The sequence below is a fragment of the Strix uralensis genome, chromosome 1, assembly GCF_047716275.1.
Source record: "Strix uralensis isolate ZFMK-TIS-50842 chromosome 1, bStrUra1, whole genome shotgun sequence".
Classification (NCBI taxonomy): domain Eukaryota; kingdom Metazoa; phylum Chordata; class Aves; order Strigiformes; family Strigidae; genus Strix; species Strix uralensis.
The window spans coordinates 25,677,727-25,698,032 of record NC_133972.1 but is presented as its reverse complement, the minus strand read 5'-3'; the positions used below and the strand labels follow the sequence as shown (position 1 = coordinate 25,698,032).

General features: G+C 36.3%; 1 protein-coding gene across 1 annotated transcript in view; it reads right to left on the bottom strand.

The window, feature by feature from the left end:
* Nucleotides 1-2,473: 2,473 nt before the first annotated feature.
* The window catches only part of TOPAZ1 (testis and ovary specific TOPAZ 1), a 39,666-nt gene continuing 21,833 nt past the window's right edge, over nucleotides 2,474-20,306 (bottom strand). The window contains exons 9-20 of the mRNA XM_074891723.1: nucleotides 17,372-17,435; nucleotides 16,194-16,345; nucleotides 15,891-15,983; nucleotides 15,492-15,607; nucleotides 13,967-14,033; nucleotides 12,783-12,954; nucleotides 11,160-11,260; nucleotides 7,607-7,772; nucleotides 6,612-6,776; nucleotides 5,301-5,504; nucleotides 4,043-4,226; nucleotides 2,474-2,776 (exon numbers count right to left, since the gene is read on the bottom strand). Coding sequence (XP_074747824.1) covers nucleotides 2,563-2,776; nucleotides 4,043-4,226; nucleotides 5,301-5,504; nucleotides 6,612-6,776; nucleotides 7,607-7,772; nucleotides 11,160-11,260; nucleotides 12,783-12,954; nucleotides 13,967-14,033; nucleotides 15,492-15,607; nucleotides 15,891-15,983; nucleotides 16,194-16,345; nucleotides 17,372-17,435 — 1,698 coding nt within the window. The 3' untranslated portion in view covers nucleotides 2,474-2,562. The remainder of the gene's footprint in view (nucleotides 2,777-4,042; nucleotides 4,227-5,300; nucleotides 5,505-6,611; nucleotides 6,777-7,606; nucleotides 7,773-11,159; nucleotides 11,261-12,782; nucleotides 12,955-13,966; nucleotides 14,034-15,491; nucleotides 15,608-15,890; nucleotides 15,984-16,193; nucleotides 16,346-17,371; nucleotides 17,436-20,306) is intronic.

Here is a 20,306-nt window from a genome sequence, read left to right as displayed (position 1 = left end):
AGTACAAAAATGTGAAATACCAGACTTAACAACTAAACGGTTGTTTAAATTGCCTACCCCTATGGTGATAGGGAGAAACACTGTATTGACAGAACACCAGATGCACCAGTTGTAGCAAAACTTCTGAGCAATGATATGGGGAGCTTGCTTTGCTTGTTAATATAAAACATGACTGAGATTGCATCCTGTCAGCCGAGGATGATACTCAGGAGATGGAGCCAAAACATTGCACAAATTTTACACAGTTCCAACTTAAGCTAGAAGGTCAATGATTAACCTCTGTCTGAAAAACAAAGCTACATTTGGAATTTTTTTCTGGGGATGATCCAAGTGAAAATTCAAGGTTGCTTATAATGGAAAAAACAATGCTGTCTCTAGAACACCCCAAGCTTTGAAGTCATACAGATTACTAAGAGAATTCTGTCCTTCCGCATCTCTCAAACAGTATTAGCCACATCTGGTACTGCTTACAGAAATGTGGGATTTAGCTAAGGTTCAGATAGCCTCTGTCTAATTCCAAGGGAGATTAAGCTACAAAGGATCTTACAAAAAGTAATTAGCAAAAATGACTTACTTTCTCACTGCCAGTTTTACTTTGTTGAAACCTTCCAAAATTGCTCTTGCCCACTAATGCTGGGGTGGCTGGAAGAACAACAGTTTAGATCCCTCATCTGAAACCTGATCACTTCTTATCCAGTCTTTCAGCTAATGGGAAACGAAGCAGCAGAATGCTACTGGATTTGACCAGGTGAACAGCCTTACAAACAGCAGAGCCATCCTGGTGAATACCAAGTGGTGGAACCCAAAGTTTGTTTGAACTAGTGCCAACTGTTCTTCAAGAATTCTGAGGTAAGGGGCTTTTAAAGAAATGCCATCTGATTGTTAGTACTGAATCTACCATTTTTTAAAAGGAAAGCACATGAGATACCTACTGAAGAACGATACCCTATGAAAACACAAGAGCCTCTATTCTTTCATTTTTCTGTACAGGTGGCACAGGAGGAAGGCAGTGATCTTGGCGGTCATCATATTCAATCCTTTCTCTTCCAGCAGCAACTCCCAGACAGACTGGATGAAAAGTGGTATCAAAAAGGGTCAGGACCCGACCCTGAAGAGGATCAGGAATCTAACAACTGTCAATCAGATTAATATCAGATTAATGGCATGAACCTCAAGACTAGAGTGTCTACGCCCCCAAACAAAAAAACATGGACATCCCTCCAAAACCCTTCACAACCATCCAGTGCTAAGATCCTGATGGCTTTCATGATTCAGAGGCGCAAGGGACACCTGCAGTAACGCTGCTGGAACTGGGAAGAGACTCATGCTGCCCCAAAGGAGGGAAAGATTTTTCAAACATTGAGGGCTTATGCCACCATCTTGATCTCACTTATGACAGAACAGCCTTAAAAACCCATGAACTTCTATACCCAAGAGAGCAGAGATTTTCATCACAAAAAACCTCTAAAGGGGATGGACAGCAGGACCAAGAGAGATGTATTAGTGGCATGTTTGTGAAGGTTTGTACTGGAGATCTAAACTAACACTACAGAAGTGGGGAGCTCAGGCAAGTATCAACTTTGACAGAGGTCCCACTGATTTGTCACAAGAGTTTTCCAATAAAAAATGTCTGGTTCTTCTTACTCAGGCTGCAGATCAGTATATGAAGTGTGGCTTACATAATTCACGCTCCGAATCTGATTCAGGATTTGCAGGTGGAAAAAAGAATTCCTGAAGAACCAGGAATGCTAGAACCAGCTTGCTACAAGCCTCCATCTCATCATGCAGTTGGCAGAAACTAAAAAATGGGCAAAACCTTCCTTCTAAGAACACAATCAAGGGAGAAACTAAGTTTTCCTTATCAGTGGAAGTATGCATATATACAAATGTGAAGCCATATACAAGTTATTATCAAGGCACAACTAAACCTTCAGCTGTGAGCAACTTGTGTAGACTCTCTCAGTTATGCAAAGGAAGGTATCCTAAGTCTGGCATGTCTCAAGTGATTTTGAAGTTAAGTTATTCCCAGTGCTTTTTACTCAGTTTTTGGAGTAAGAAAATTAAGATCTAAGGGGCACACAGATGGGACAATATCCTCACAAGATACTGTGAGGAAGACAAAAGGAAACATGTATTACTTCTACAGACTAGGAAGTAATGTGAAAAAAGTCTCACTCAAGAACAGCACTTAAACTCAATCAATGCACTTATATACGATCACCTGCTGGGAAAAGAGTAACAGTTAGTGCTAGATTCTCCATAAAAAAGGAGAATGTAGGTTCTGAGGCTGCAGCTTCCTCCTCATCTAATGATGCCATTACAAAACATTTATGTAAGTCAGTGTGACAATCTATACAGTTAGGGAAAAAATTACTGTTTCTGTGCTACTATCTGCATTATCATCAATGTAAGTATTTTAGAAACACAACTTTAGTTTGAAGCCTTGCTGTAAATCAGTAAGGCACAGTCTGAACACAGTGGGAACTGCCTTTATTAATCTGTATTATTTTCAACAATGACTGCTTTAACCATTAAAAACCAAAAATCTTTACTATTTAATGATTACTGAAACAGCCAGACCTTCCCAGCCCATTTCATATTCTCCTGAAGCCATTTTAGAGCAGATGTATGCTCCAAGCTGTAAACTTCTTCCATATTAATATTCATTGTCATATGCTTAAGAAAAAGCTTTGGATCAGATACACGAGCAGCCAGGATCAGTCTCTCCACTGCCGCTTGATAGTCACTGTTATTCTGAACTGTCTGATCTTCACATCTGTAAGTGAGTTTCCACAAATACAAAATTAGGTACCATACAGGCCCTGTGTCACTTGTTTGATGCTTTATAGTAGCAACAAGATTACAGAAACGTTAAAATAATGCGCTGTGTTTGCATCACTTATAACAGATTAATTTCTAGACAAATTTAGGCAACTGTTCTGAACAATTAAGAACTTAGAAAAAGTACATTTTAGACATATTTTATGGTAATGAAAAGTAATAGAATTTAATGCCACTGCAAAGTAGGTCTGCAATAGTCACAGCACGTTTCATGAAGAAATGTTTAACTCTGGGCTGGAAAATTCAGTAATGTAAACCATTTTATGAATTGGATGTAGCAAGAATTCAGGTACATGCTTGAATCCAAAACGATTACTCATTTTTGGCATGTAATCACTTTTGGGAAAAGGATGTGCCTAAGTGACATGCCTACATTTTTGCAAGTGCAGAACTTACTCTTTAAGCAAACAAGCAAAGGTACAATAGCATACACATGAAAATGAGATAAAAACCTTCTCATTTATCAAAAGAACAAAATTAAGAGATGTATTCCTTGGGAAGGAAGACAGAGTACTCAAGTTTGAGATGCCCCTGTTCATCCTTCTTAACAGCTTGTTAATGTAGCTTTTCTATGAAGTTCCACATTTTGATGCTGAGCCAGTCAATCTCAGAGAAAATGGGGTCTTGAAAAATAAATTATAGGGATAACCTAGTGACAGTGGTTGGTAGCTTATGGACAAAAGGAAAAAGCAAGAAAACACATTTTTATCTGAAGGTATTAAGACTCAGAGAAAAAGGAAAAAACCCATAACAAATTTAATATTGAGATATCCCCTATAAAGAGAATCAAGTAAAATACCTTTATGTACTTTTTAAAAAACAGCCAAGAAATGTTAGAGTTGCTTTTTGAAAGGAGTAACGTTTTGACTCTGCCCTTCTGCTCCACTGCTTAACCCCAACACAAGAATCTACACACCAAAATATCAAGCTATCCTGGTTTTGAAAATACAGTACACTCTTAGTGCAGTAGGCACATTCAATTATGGAACATAGACCAATGTCACTCTGGAACAATTACTTTTCTGCTATACATGTAAAAATAATAGCAAAAAATGCCCAAACATTTACTGTTCTATAACCAGATTAAAAACAAGTTTAAACCAAACATTCTCTTTCCCAGCCAATGGAAAGTAAGATCTCTCATTAATTACATGATCACACAGATAAGTACAATCAAAATGGTACATATCTGACAACAAACCTTTTCAGTATTATTTGAAGAGTCTGATGAGTAGCGATTGGACTTTGAATATCACAGGCATTTGAAACAAGAAATATTTCAATGGCCAACAGCATCTCAACCTCAGACAGATAAGATGGAATCGTCAAAAGTTTCTGATATAAATTTCCCTGCACTGGTGGGTAGCAACCCCATGATAAAGCACCTGAGAGTAAATGCAGAAACGTAAGGAATTAGGATTACAAATACTGAACACAGATCTGTTTTCTTCAGTACGTGGCTAAGAATGTGGAAAGAAAACAACCCCAAACTCTTAATGGATTTTACTATTTCACCTGTGAGATGGCCTGATTTGAAAACAACAGACAGTACTCACTCATAATATTCACTGTTGTAAAATGTTATTTTTATCAATGAATATTATCAGCAATGATTAAAAACCTGTCAGAAGTCCAGGGACTCCAAGTGCGTAATAATGCAAGTACAATTTAGGACAGGTCAGACCAGCAGCTCTATTAACTGACCACAGTGAGAGGACATTTGAAAAGCATCTCCACCTTTGCTCCTCTGTCTTTTGCCAAGTGATCTCAGAGACCCAACCTATACAGCATTTCATTAAAAAAAAAAAAAAAAAAAAGAGGTCAGGAAAACAAATAATTTCCAGGATGGGAGGGATGGACTCCGTAAGCTTGCTAACCGCCACAATTCCAAGACGGATCACACAGTAAATAATGTGACAATATGGAGAGATGGCTCTTGGTAGACCCTATCAGGGCGACACACCCAGTGTTATCTTAGCTCAAAAGTGGGGAGCTGAAAACACTCACAGACTGTTAGCTTTTAGTTGAAAGGAATTTTCTTTTAGTTAGGATAAACTTCTTAGCTAGACCTCTGAAATCTTAAATATTAATAATTTTACCACCACAGCTCTAAACAGAAGTATAAAGAAATCTAATTTGCCTAGATGAGAAAGTGAAGATGATGCACTTTTAAACCATTTCAGGGTTCACATTTTTGAAAATCTGAAACTGAACATAAAAAATTAATTTCATCAGAATTACATTCATTTCATGCCAGGTAGTACACACTCATTTGTATTTTCAACTGTCACTATTTCCCAAGAAACATTTGGTTACAAATAAATTCCCGAGTGTGACACAGAAAGCACTGTTTTCATCTTACAAAGTACTCTTACCCATTTCTCCCCAACATACTGAGCTGTTATAAGCATGTTATCCAAAGAACATAAGGGAAAGATATTGTTTAAGAAGCAACTTACTTTTGTAATAGGTCCTAGCTTTAGACCACAAGGAACTTCTTCCCAAAGCTGTGATTAATCCTCTAAGTAAAAAAAAATCAATAGCTATGTTTTTTGAAAGCATGAAGTCTACTGCAGAAGATGAGACTCCAAGGTTCTTGCTCTCAAAACAGGCATTTAACAGCTTGTTAAAAAGGCAGCTGTACTGAGAAACAGCTACAGTATCTGAAATGAAATTAAGAATATTAACTACTGAATTAAGTCAAATACAAATCTAATTGAAGAATTGCTTCTCAATCAGTACCTAAATCAGGACTCTTGATTCTATCAGCAAAATGGAACAAAGTTGAGATAACTTGTGATAATGCTTTATTCACCAAAAGTCTTTTCATAATGTTAGTTCATTTACGTTGTGAAAGAGAAGTGTTAAGGTCCAAGCAGTAATTTGCTGCCAAAAACATCAGGATCAGATAAACACACATTCACCTGCCGAAGCCTATAAATGCAATCTTCACCTGATCTCTCAGACTTAAAATGTGCATGAATAAAATCACCTTGGTACTTCAAGTTCTGCTTCTACTCTTACTCTGAACTGTCCACTTCCTCTCAACTGTCCCCTTCTTGGCAGGACTGAGTAGCCTTGTATCCACCTCATGCCTCAAAGGACTAGATCCTTTTAGGATTCTCTAAGTAGAGAGTCTTCCAACTCAGCCCTCCTAACCTACCTAAAAGTACACACTGGCAACAGGACTGAGACCTACACACAGCAGTCAGCAGAGGTTTTCCTCAGTGCAGCCTAAGTAACTACGCATCAAGTACCCATCAAAAATTTGCCAATGAAATTGAGCCCAAAAGAGCACTTGGTTTTTATCATGGTATGTAAAAGAAGCTAGGTTAGCTGGCTCACTTACAGAAAAAAAACAATGCATTCATCTGAGGTTAAGATAAAATTAATCACCCCAGTGATGTCCCTATTTTAGCCTATGGTACAGACTGTGTATGATCCTTAAAAATGTAGTGGGTCTTTCCTGTTGCCCTATGTAACTGAGCCAACTGGAAAAAGAGGACAGGTGTATAAACTCCGTGTATGTGTGTGTGAGTGTACATGCATGTGTGTGCGTGCATGTGCAGCAAGAGCTTCAGAGCACAATACATATTTTAACTGACATTACAAGACATATTTTAACTGACACTACGCTCTTTGGAAAAAAAATGGGCTTGTCTAAAATGATCTTACTTCTTCAACAAATTTTAGCTGGGAAACAAACAGAACAGTACAGAATCATCCATTAAATTTTTAGCTCTTAACACACTACCTTTTTCTTTACTTACCAGAATGATTTTGAAAACCTGGTAAGTTCTGCAGAACTTCAAATGCCTGCCTGTATAAACTCTTCCTCAAGTATTTGTGCACTAGTTTACATAACAGATTATGTCGATTGAGGATGTCCATTTTATCACAGGGCCACAATGGTGCATTTGTGGTCCACTCTGACTCTGTGGCAAACAACAGTGCAGTGTTACTTCTATGAACTGAAACTGCTTGACACTGAGACTTTTGGCCATTAGAAATATACTGTAAACTGCAGCAGAAAACAAATTTCAGAATTTCTCAGAAAATGCAGTTCTAGTTGTTATTAATTTGTTCCTTGTCACCAGTACTTCTCAGTTGTAAAGAACCACTTTTATTAAATATCACAGTAGTAAAATGGACTGTCACATATATAAGTATGTACATAAATATGTATGTATCTATGTACATATATAAAATTGAATAGCAAATTTTAGATCCTCAGTATTACTTTACAGAACACCTTCTATTCTTGTTTACACTTTTGAGTTTCTCTTTTCAGCAGATCAGAATTTCAGAAAGCCAGTAATTATGTGTTATTTAATTGCAGAAATACGGTGCTCTTCTAAACGTATTTTACTAAATGTGGATACTGTGAGGGGTAAAGAAACACTACATTGACCCAAGCCTGAAAATTTTTTGACACTGAATGTCACCTGGCTCAAAGGAAATATACATGGGGCAGAGTCACTTTCCAAGTTGCACCCTTTCCTTGTTATGGTAGGCTTTTGAGTAGAACGGTGCTGATGGCAGACTACTGTGAAAACTTTTCTGAAAAAAATTTGGTATTAGTCATAATATTTCTTAATACATATCAAGAAGAATACTAACCAGTAAGATGTATCACACTTTTTTTGTTCCAGTATTAACTTTATTTAATAACACAGACCAGCTTGTACCTTTTATCTGAAATCTGTTATAGAAGGGGACTGTTCAAATTTAAGTCAAAACTCAGTTTTTTGTAAGACAAGCTTACCTCTCAATACCCGTGTCGCTCCATCCAATCTTCCAGTTTTAAGAAAAATTTCTGCAGCTTTATTAACAATTTGACATCTTGATGCTAACCTCTCTGCACCTGTAAATCCTTTCAAGACTGTAAAATGTATCTGTAGCTGATGCAATTTATCCAAAACCTTCCTTCCCTAGCATAAAAGGGAAAGGGGGAGGGTCAGAGAAAGCAATGATATCAGTGAACACAGAGTATATTTACACAAAATACAGTGGATTTACTTTGGTGATACAGATTTATAGGCGTCAGTTTAGTTATCCAAACTGAATCAGGAAAAAAAAAGAAAGTATAGTAAAATTTCTAATGAATACTAAGTTAAAAATCGTGGTCGTGTGTGTGCACGCGTTGTGGTGGCAGAACAAGAGTTGCAGAGGTAGAAGGAAAGGGAGGTTTAGGAGAACAGAGAAGTTGACAGAAAATGAAACTTACTAATTAAGAAGCTAATTTTTTGAAAATATTTTATGCATATGCACATACATACCGTGGACTGGCATATGCTCAAAACTGGAGACTTTTGAAGGCCTACAGGTATCTACAATGGTTTATCTCAGCACAACAGATAAAAGAATACTAACTATGTCATTGCAGTTAACATTTAAGGTGTAAAGAACCCATTCAGGTTTATGTGGTTGAAGGGAAAAAACACGTACCAGAAAGACTCAGGTGAAATTCTGACAATAGAAACTTGAAATTTAAGTGCAAACCAGAGACAACATACAAAATTAAGGAAGATCTGCATCTATTCCATCCTTCTAGCAGAAGGAAGGGTCACTAAGAAGTAGGTCTTTCTGGAAAGCATGCAGCTTTAAGCACAAATGATCTATAAAGGAAGGGCACCCAAGTAAAATGCAGTTGTGGAATGAGATCCTTAATTGGACAAGAACCTCTGTCCAATCTTCTGAAGTAATAAGTAGCTGGGTAAAAACAAGCCACAGCAAAGTCTTTCAAGATACAAAATAGTTAAAATAGGAAGTGGATTAAATAATTGCCAAAGGAGCATTAATGTTGCAGGATTCTCTGCAAGTAAATATCGAGAAAGTAGTCTAGTGTTGCTTGAAGAGCTGTCTCCATGGAAGACCTAGTTGAAGAGCTGCCTCCATAGAAGACCTATTCACATGTATCAGATTTGCATTTGAAAAGTACATCTGTTTTATGAACTTTCCTTAGCTCTTGCAAAGAATATTCTCTTCAGGACCAAGGAGCATACATACTTTACCCCTGAGAGCCACCAAGCATGAAAACCATGTGATAAAGAGGTCATGAAGGGAAAGTGATCTGAAAAGCACATCTAGAGCTTTAGGCAGTCCAACATATTCATAAAACGGCATAAGGCACGTCCTAAAGCCAAAATTACTTTGGGCACAGCAGGAAGAACAAATCCATCACTGCCTTATTTTCTGGACCACTTTTTGGAAGAAACAAGACACAGGATCAAGCAGATACTAGCCCACAACCACAGTATTAGGGACTTATCCAATACATATAATGGAGTGAAACTGGTTGGAGAGAGGTAGGAATGACAGTTCTAGTTCATCCCTGAAGCAGAGATCAATTTGGCATCTGCCAGTTCTGATAAAAATCATTCAGAGCACAGCCTCATTCACCCTCCCATATGGTCAACACAGGTTGTGTACAAGGCTATGGGTGAGGATCTTGGTGAGCAGTCTGTTGAGAAGTGGTTTGACACCCAACACAACATTTCTCAAAGAAGCAATGATCTTTTGCTCTAGACATGAAAAAAAATCATAGCATCGTAAGAACTGTCTACTTGCAGTAATTCCTGTTATACAAGAGAAACACTACACATGCTTTTGACACCTTGCACCTCTGAAATCAGGACATGAAGATGAACCTCCTTGGAATATCAGAGGTCCTGCAACCCAAATATCAGGATCTCCCTTAAGATGGATCTGCAAAACTGCTACAATGTCTGAAGGCATTTCCCTACAAACACTGAATACATGCTGTCTCTGCTGAAGAAGACAATCAAAATCCAAGCCAAACTAAGCTCTCTGATGTGTATGTGAGCACTGACCACTGCTCAATGCCACAAATTTAGACTACCTATTCTATGGCCAGGAATATCTTCACTGTTCTAACGGCTGAGTTTTGTGGAACAAAAATGTTTAAAAAAGTTCTAGTGCAGTACTACAAAAATGCTAATGCAAAGACCATCTCTCCTTCCCTTTACTCCTCAACAGTACCACACTGTGCTGCAGCTTGATAGGGACCTGCTAAAGATCATTCAACTCAGCAAGCTGATGCTGCAAAATTAATGATTCCTTAAAATGAATGTATTGCCTCTAGACTAAGCACCTCTTATCAAATATCTCCTGGGACTTGGGTTGACCCTGGAAGCAGACTGAGCAGTGCACAGGTTTTGCATAACAAAATTCCTGAGGGTCATCACCTAGAGACAATAGCGATGCAAACTAGAAAGGGTTCCTCAACGATAATTCACAAAAAAACCCAAGAGACAAAAGGGGACAAGGAGAGCATTTGCTTTTGTTCACAAAAATACATGCTATAAATCACCTTGTATGGGATGAGGAAAATCCCCATACAGCATAATCACTAGTTGTAAAGATCAGGGCAACTGATACAAAGTTAAGTTCAGAATATGATCACTGACCAAAACACACTCCAAAATCATTGGTGGTTTATATTATTTCTTATGCTGTCACTGGTCATGTTGCATTGTATAGGAGATCCAGCTTGGTATACACTGCTTTCTTCCAGGAAAAAAAAAAGATGAATTTAACGTTAAAACGGATCTTGCTGTAGTGAACTTATGATCAATACCGTATGAGGCCTAAAGAATGTAAAACATCCAGTCAAAGGTCTAGTCTCTTAACTCTGGCCCTCTGTAATATCTGACAGCAAAGAAAGGATTGTAAAGGTCCCTTCTTTGTGAGGTCCGAGCTTTTGCAAGATTCGCAGATCTTACAACCCTAGATTCAATGGAAGAAAAGCACTTCTAGTGACGTTCTGGGGAATAAGCAGTTCACCAAGTGCAGTAGCAGCCTTGCTATACTTCTCTCCTGTCTTCCTGACCTTATCCATTCCATTTGAGGTCAGGTTCAGAAGCATCAGTGCAGGAAAGGGCCCACTCAAACTTCTCTAAATATTGCTTGAGTTGGGAGGTCTCAAAATACAGCAGTATTGCCAGACAGAAGAAAGTGACATTCTGGGAAACAATCCCACCAGCCCCTTGCCCCAATATCTCAGGAAGAACTGTCTCCTAATCCATATTCATCCTTAGCTCAGAAAAGTCAAAAGCTGAACCTGAACAAATCAAGTTTCTAGGTTGCAAGACAAAGTTATGATGAGCTCCATAGCAGATTACTGCTCAGAAAGGCACAATAAAATGCTTTGATCCAGCTGGACAATTAAGAAGTACTAAAATGGTGCGGAGGCAGGTAGCACATCCAGCCATTCAACTAGAGAAACACAGTTTAACATCTAGAAAAGAAATGACTCATTCTTTTTCTTCCAGTCAGGTTCCTATAGTCCAGTATACCTTTATCCACTTCAGTACTTTGTGATAAGAACACATTACACTTATCCCAGTCCTTCCAATGAAAATTCTATCTGCTTCATTATGTTGTGAATTTTTTATTACTGGAAAGAAAAAAAAAATTTTTTTTAAATTTTACATGTAAATGCAGTACACACTTGAAAAACACAGTCATTGTGAAAGTATTAAATACACTTTCTGAAATATTTGCCATTAAAAGTAGAAACTTTCCAAGTCTTAACACCCGAAGTAGGGTAAATAACTGTAGTTTATTCAGACACTATTTCATAGTAGTCTAATTCATCCATAAGATGCTTAGTCATATAATGGCATAATTTAGTAACATCATTGTTTGTAAAGTAGGCTTTGCATTTTCTGGCACCATGAAGAACTGCTGGCAATTACAGAACTGAGTAATTACAAGTTTTTCCAACCATATTATACAACCACTTTGGAAGTACTGTTGGTATTCTAGAGCAGTGGTCTCCAAAGTGGTGTCAGCACAACTCACCATTTGGAAGAAAATATTTTTTTTTGTACCATTAAGAAATAAATAAAACAAAATATTTTAAAAACTAGTGTTTATTTCATCTTTATCTCATCTTTTTAATTTCTGTTTTTCTGTACGTTTTATAATGTACTTAATATATTAGTGCAATAGTACATGTATATAATTTATAAATAAATAAATAGGAGGTGAGTGCTCAAAAATTTTTTACTGATAGAGGCCCCTATCAGTTTGGAGACTACTGCTCTAGGGAAGACAAAGTTCCAAGCCCCATCAAAATCTTCTGTGTCACAACTAGAAGTTGCAATAGCTGTTTTATAATACGAAAATCTGTGGTCAGAAAGGTCATGTCACATATCTAGAATAAATATTCATCATGTCTTAGTAGTTAATACAGGTTGAAAAAGATCTGAGTCATCCATTATAAAATGTTTTACTATCCCACTGACACCTCACTGAGCCTCAGTTTTCTGCAACCTTATTAGGAAGAATGATAGAGATACGTAAATGAAGGGGCATAGGGAGGAAAGGGGTAAGAAAACCTGCCAGAACTATTAAAAAACTAGGTGTTTCATGGACCCAGCCCTTGCAGAAATTCTTTGTTCTTTAGAGAATGAAATAATTCTGAAAATCCAAATTACTAAAAAAAAACCCAACCAAAAAACATAATATACATGATTTAACCATGTTCAGTGTGTTTTGAAATACACATATATATTTGTATTTACAGTTCTGAAGTTTATTTATGCTATTAAGAGTGTGACACTTCATATGACAATATTTAAATACATTTGCCTTTGTCCTGAGAATAGGACATTCTTATTAAAAGACCACCAATTTTGGTTTCTTTTCTTGATTTCACAAACCTCATATATTCTTCTTTCAGAAGTTTCTTTGGCTTTTAAGTGTAAGCACTGTGGATTTTACTTCTACTAGAAAATGGCTTCTATCGAGCATTTTAGCCAACTGTATTTGCACCTCAAGAAATTCTGAATATTGTAACATATAAAATTAACTAATACTCAGAAAACAGTATACAAATTTGTTTTTTTACCTCTTTTAAAAACTCTACAAAGAACAGGGATGAACAAAAAGCATTTCTTGCATCTTAATTTTACCTGCATCAGCAAAATCACAAAAAGGAACTTCTGGTCTGTCGTTCTCAGAATCTCTGGTTAGTATTTCAGCAATACATAAAGACAATTTCTGAAGATCAGAAGATTCACATCCAGTTCTTGCATTAACGTACAAAGCTCCCAGCTTAGTCCAATCACTTTTTTCCTTGCAATGCTGCAAAAAAGGCAAGGGATAAATATAAGCCAACCTGCTTCCAGAACACCAAACAGAAAATATATTGAAATTTGAGAAACACCTGGGAGAGACTTAAAGCAGAAAAAAGATGCAGATGAAACACTACTGCCAAGAATGTCCATGTTCAATATGCCACAGTAACATGTTGCCTAACTTGCATGGACTGCTGTAATCACTTTTGTCCCTCAAGAAATTAAAAGTCTTTTTCCATTTATGTCATGACCCCAATTGGGGAAGTTCATAACTTATTCATCCTATTTAATAACTGGCATTCATCCAGTATTTTGCCTTTTTTTTTTTTTTTTTAATGATGCATGCCGAATTGATGGTTATTTTCTGTATGAATTAGTTTTTTGCTTGCCAGATCACTTGATGACTTTGGCATTGAAGGAGTAAATATTCAGTCCTGGTTCTTCCCTTCTTAAATTTTGGTCTCAGGATCTGTGCAGCATGTGATAATATATAAACTATATGATAATTGTGCATAATAAGTAATCTGTCCTTGAATATGAAAGATGCAAATGTCCAATTAAAGAATTTTTTATAATATTTTCTTATTCTTTAAAATACCTTCTTAGTGTTGCCAATTATAGCCTTTTACAATTATGCCTTGAATTCTATCTGCTAAATAATACATTAAATTATTTTTTTGGTGAGGAATGATGTACCACTACCAATTACAAGCACAACAAATGTAAGGCATAGGAAATAATTGCTTGAAGTTTTAAAATCTTTGAATTAGATGCAAAACCAAGATAAAAGCTACAAGTATATACATTAAAATACTGACATCACAGAAAAGCCAAAGATAGTTTTCCCCTGCACATCTTTCCCAAACATGGCTCTGCATAAAAATATTTTATCATAATCTCAATATACTTAATAATAAAGCCCATTAATTTTAAATGATGTAGAAATTGCTATTTCTTGTAGGTTTAAAAGTAGTCATGGTTAAGTATTCCAACAGGCTTGAAAAATGCACATACTGTACCTGAATTTCAGCCACTACCAAGCTGAAGTTAAAAAGCCAGTTCTTTTCAAGATGGCTTTCCTGAAATCTTCCAGAAGAAAAAATATTAATACTTAATTTTAACACATCCTATTGAACTGAACTATGTACTAGCAGAAAGTGTACAACAAACTATCATATATGAACTAAAAGCTGATGTGATTTTTGATCCTATTTACTACACACTATTCAAACTCAACACTGAAAACAGACATTTACAGTTATGTCAAGGGAAGTCAGTACCTGTACCAAGCAAATAATTGAGCAGAGCTATTTTCACAGAAAATATTCCCTTGTCTCAGTACAAGTGTAACCAAAAAGGTATGAACAAGACTTGCAATCCATTAAGTAAATGCAGAACTGTGTTGCATGTGTTTCTGACACAAAAGTAAGAAAAAAAGTTAATTACATGAAAAAAAGTGCTATTCAGCTTCAAATATCCTGGAGCATAATACTTTATTCTGATGCTGCCACTGAAACAATGGATACATCTACCCAGTGCGATGCTATCATGTTGAGATACATGAATGAGCTAATACATGTAGTTGAAGTAGCACAGCTGCTTAGTCTTCATAGATACAGAATGTTTGTGCTGAAAATACATACATACTGAGGCACCCTGGAAGGGGTCATTCCTCTGTGAATCAGATTCCTGATCTGAAAAGTGATAAAAATTACCTCCAACATGTGCGGTAAGTTGCACTGGTAAAACACTGAGATCCATGGCTGAAAGGTACAATATGGGAAAAGCATGAAAAGCAGCACATAATTTCTACAGTGCTTTCACTTGAAACAGTGATGGCTTGTTTTCACACAGTAGATGCTGCATATTTGGTTTCCTCTAAGAATCAAAGGTTGTTTTATGAATCGCAAATTTAGTTTCTCAACTTTTGTGCATGTATATGATGCAGATGATAAAAAAAAAAGGATCACAACCTTGTGCAAGTGATGGGGAGACATCAACGCAGTTTTGGAATAGATTTGGGCTGTGATTTCACATTTTGCCCAGTATAATCCAGCATTACTTAAAAAAATGACCCTCCTCCCTAGTTGTGTTGGCGCAAGTGTTTATGCCATTGCACAGTAAACAAAAGTAGAAAACTATTTCAGATTATAACTAATCCTCTTATTGCCTAGAAGAGTTGTTTATTGTAGAAGTACTGTTTGCTTATGGAGGCCTAAACTATATATTAAATCGTGATGTTTCTAATTTGACTACAGTTACATAAACTTGGAAACAGATCGTACAATGATGATCAATATGGAAAAACTGATCATTACTGCGGTCAGAATCTAAGTTTTGACTTAACAATCCTTGATCTTTTAAGCACAGTAGATTGATAGCACTTTAAAATACAATTAGACGTGATATGAGAGTATTTTCATCCAAAACATTCAGTTTGCATTTCCTAATTGCCTTTTAAAGTTTTTACATCAATTTATAAAAATAGAACCCAAAGAAGGTACTAGACAGATATAATTATAAAATAGCTCCTTAAAGACATACCTGGACTTTATGTTCAAAACAGTATTTATTTCCTGATGGGAAACTTGCAATTGGTGAAGGAACTTAATAATATAGTCAAAATGTTCAAACTTGAGGGACATACCAGCATCAATGAGCTGTAGTATCAAACAGGGGGAAGAAAAGTAAGCATACAAAAAATTGTCATCATTCACGTATTTCCAGAGGCAAGTGACAAACAACAGTGGGAAAAACACGTTACAGTGAATCTCAGTCAAAAAGTAAGGGATAAATGGAAACCTGTATCACAAATTCAGCTAATCACAGTATAACTTTTAAAAAATAGCACTGAATAATATTAAAGAGGTATGTTTGAGTTTTAAAACAGGCAAGGTATTTCACAAATTCCAACAAATAGCAGTATTACAGTCAAACTCATACCTTACAAAAGGTACTGATTAACGTAGGCACAGCGTCTCTTATATTCAAAGAAGCCACATGCTCAAAAACTTTCAGAAGAACATCTACAGCTGGCTAATTTAGACAAAAAAGCACAATCAGTTTTGCAACTCTGTCCAGTTAGGAAGCTTAGAATTTCTGTAATAGGAACTTTTGAATTGCTCTTTCTTTTCACCCAAGATTTGAGTACCAGAGTAAAAACAAACTTATTACTACAAATGGCATAGTAATCAAAAAACTAAGAAACTATGGATCCAATATTTAAAAAATATTACAATCACCTACCAGTGTATTGATTTGTACAGTTACATTCAGTATCTGAAATACTTCCTTCAACAAGAAGTTCTTGAGCAAAGAAATGAGAAGATCATTCAGCACTTGAGAAGCAAAATCCACACCAGGAGTAACCTCTCTGTAATATTTCACAAATATTTGGACTGAAAAAGCAATTAAATTAATTTCACTTTGGGGTAACCGAGGCTGTTATTTCCTTAAATTTTAAACGCAGTGTAACAACTCTTAATTATACAGGATATTATGGGACAGGGATATGGAAAAAAATGTGTGAAAGGATCTAGTCTGAATACAGTGTGAACCTTACTAGACCCAGACTGACTATTCTGAAATATCTCATGCCATGGAGCTGAGCACCATAAGCCCTGTAGGTTTCAAGAAATCTTAGTTGATTTGGTGCAGCACAAGAAAACTGCACAAAACCTGGTTAGATTTGGTAAGTGCATCGAGGTAGTAAGGCCTTTCCAGATATGAAGCTCCAGGAAGTGCAGTGTTACCATGGTGGATGGTCTTACAATCTGTTCCAGTGCTAGCCTTGACAGACACATACTGTAGCCTGCTGGTACCCAGTCTTATCTGCATTACAATGATCAGTATTTCAGCACAGGAAACATTACTGCACAGGGTGCAACTGCATTCCACATTTACATTGTGCTACACTCTAATAAGCTTTCAAAAACTTAAGACTGCTCAGGACAGGTGCAACAGGAATAACTGTCCAGAGTAAAATTCAGCCCTTTCTGACTGAACTCAAAAGCTCAGATGGATCTGAATCAACTACAGACCCTAAAATGTGTTAACCATAATTGTTTGCGTATATGGTAATGTGAAAGGATTAAACTAAAGCTGTTTGAGTGCTGTAACAGCACTTCATGTCAAGAGCTTAATTCTAAAGGTTTTGGATTTGTGAAGTTTGGCCAGGATGTTCAAAAGCGCCTTAACAAAATTTTGGTTCTGTTAAATATCCTGCCTGTCCCAGCTACTCATTTCTACTGTCAAGTCTAGTTCCATTCAGGCTAAGTTCATTTTCCGTGGAAGTAAGATTTATAAAAACCTCCTGAGATAACTGCGTATTTAAATACCTAGCTTCAGTGGGAAATTGGAACATGAACACACATGGACTGGATGTATTCCTTTGAAATTAGAACTTCTTATTCACTGTATCATACCTGAACGCTTTAGAAGGACTAATTCTTTGATACTAATGTATGTCCTAAGTATTGCCATGCAAATCTAGAAAAAGAAGAAAAAAAGTCCATAGTAAAATGTTACCTCAGTTTATTCCAAACAAAAGAACTACCCACAAACATGAGTTCGATCACGAAACGAGCTTTACATTGCTTCTATTTAACCCATACATACTGACAAAATGGTATAAGAAGGTAACTGGGTCTGTAGACAAAGGCATTGTCAAAAGGGCGGCAAATCAAATAGAAAAATGATGTAGATTAAACATTTGGGAAAGGAGCTGCTGGGACCACAACTGCATGCATGCGTATATACTCACAGCAAACAAAAAAAAGAATGTGAAAACCCAGTTACTTCAGAGTTTGTGTAAATATGGCAGACTGTAAACAAACAGAGAAAGGGAAGCAAAAAGGTGAAAGTGAAATCATGATAAACAAAAATTACATGAATGTACCAACTAAGCAGTTGAAAAATCATCTAGAAATGCAGTTGGTAACACTCATCGTCACAAAGAATCACTCATAAGGACATAGAAGAAAGAACTCAGAACTTGATTTAATGAGCCATTTCACCCCAGACCTGTTTGATTAAAAAAAAAAAATCCACACCTAGATATTTTAATGTTATTTGGTATTGGAACATTCTTGTCTTAACATCTTAAGCTGTCAACTTTGTGATACTTACACACTTTGTTCCATCTCTGCAGATGAAGAAATAAAGACTACTGAGATTAAATTTTAGAATTCCAAGTTAGGGAAAAAACCACCCACCCTTTCAGATGCCCTTTGTCACTTCTGAAACACTTAACAGTCTTTCTACACAACAATGTAAATGGGTCATATTTAATACTATTTTGTGAAATAATGAAAAATCAAGAGATGGAAAATGCCCTAAATTATTAGTCATGTTATTATAGAATTGAGTTGGGTTTATTTTTACATGCAACTTCAAAATTAGACAGGATCCACTCATGGAGTTTGTTACACAGCAAATAAATTACCATCAAAGCAGAAGATACTGGCTTGTGGCCAAGACATCTTTTTTCTTTTAAAAACCATTAACCTGTTCAGATCATCAAGTCAAAGAACACAAAAACTGTACATGTAAATATGTTGCATATAAATAAAGCTTGCGTTTTTTTTGAAATGGCGTCATAATGTTGTTGAACTATAGTCTTAAGATATAAGTCTAATCATGTAGAATCGTTGATCATTAATATATATGCAGTGTCACTTGGCAATGGGTGAACTCATTTAATCCAAATCTACAATCCCAGGTGTCTGAGGGCATTTCCAAAACAAACTTTAGCACATGCTCACAGTATGTAAATTAGTTTGCTTTCTTTTGGAATCTGTTTTCCTCCTTCTTTGGACTGACTCCCAAAAAAAGCCAAGATTGCATCTGGAGCTCTGATTGTTCCAAGTATTAGTGAAATTGCTTGGAAAATCCAGATGTAGGAATATTTAATCATAGGACACATTACATTACATTCATTAAAAAACCCCTAAATGTGTTATTCATTCGCAGCTTCAAGGAGGTTTCAGTTGATTTAGTTGTTTCAATTTTAAAAGGTGTAACCGAACCTACAGACCATGTAAAAATCTCTAAATTTAGAGTGAATCGTAACAGATTTCGAATGAAGGTACATGAAGGAGACAATTCCCATCTTTCTGTCACCTCTCAGTTGATTCCACAACTCATTTAACATGACAATTTAATAAAAAACATAACAGAGGGCTGTGTATCTTATACAAGCAACTGACTGTCCAGTAAAACACAGTTCTACTACAGTAACACAGAAGTGCTTAATCAGAGGAACAAGCACCAGAATTTATGAAATCCTTCAGCATCTCTCAGTCAGTGTCCACTTTGACATATAATAAGCGGGAAAACCCCATGCTGCAACCCTTCACTCAGTGGTATCAAAACCAGGATCCCTTTTACAAGAGATTCTGTTTATAAACCCTGTGGCATCTTTGGGACACACACTCTGTATTAAATGTGGCTGAAAGTGAGCAACAGGTTCAAAAATTATTTAAAGGCAGTTAGAGACTAATAAAAGAACAGTGCAACTTTAAGTCTCATTTCTTTGGGAAGCCAGATTAAAAAAACCCCACACAACAGATGCATACACCCAAGGCCCTGAAGTTGCAAGATGACATTAATGAGGACAGAAATCTTCCTATCCTGTTTGTTTCCAGTTAGCGGTTCATAGGATCAGGGAAAAAGAGAGTAAGAAATCACAAAAAGTAAACATTTCTTTAGTGGATACAACTCCAAAAAAGTTAATGAGTAAGGTGCATAAAGCTAAAAAAATCAGACAGAGAAATACAGTTTGCATAAAGGCGTTTTCAAACCACTTATTTAACTGTGCAGTTATTATCTATGCTACAGTCTGAAGTATCATTCAAGCCAAACTGAATTGCCTGTAATTTCAATTTATGCCCACTGTTTATTGTCCTTTCACTGCGCATCACTGAGGAGAGTCCGGCTTCATCTTTACTCCCTCCCCATCAGATACTTATACACTTACACATTGTTAAGATGCCCCCCTTTAGATACTTTGGGGAGTATTTAAACCACAGTCTTAATAGTTTTGTTTGCCTAACATAAAAGAGATTTCACTGTTTGAAATTAAAGGTATCTTTAAAAGAAAACCCAACAACTGGTACTTGTATAACTTTCTGAGCTCAAGAATATGCTGATTTTCAAAACATATGTTGTTTCTATGAATTAAATCAATTAAAAATTGATCACAGTTGTGTGATCAACCACAACTGTGAAGAGTATTAAATCCTCGTAAGTTATGCCTTAAAGCATCAACCAGTTACTTAATGAAAAGAAAGGAATATCCATTATGGGTAAAGGTAGTTCTCTTCAAAAATTCTGGCAACGATCATCACTGAAAACACCGTA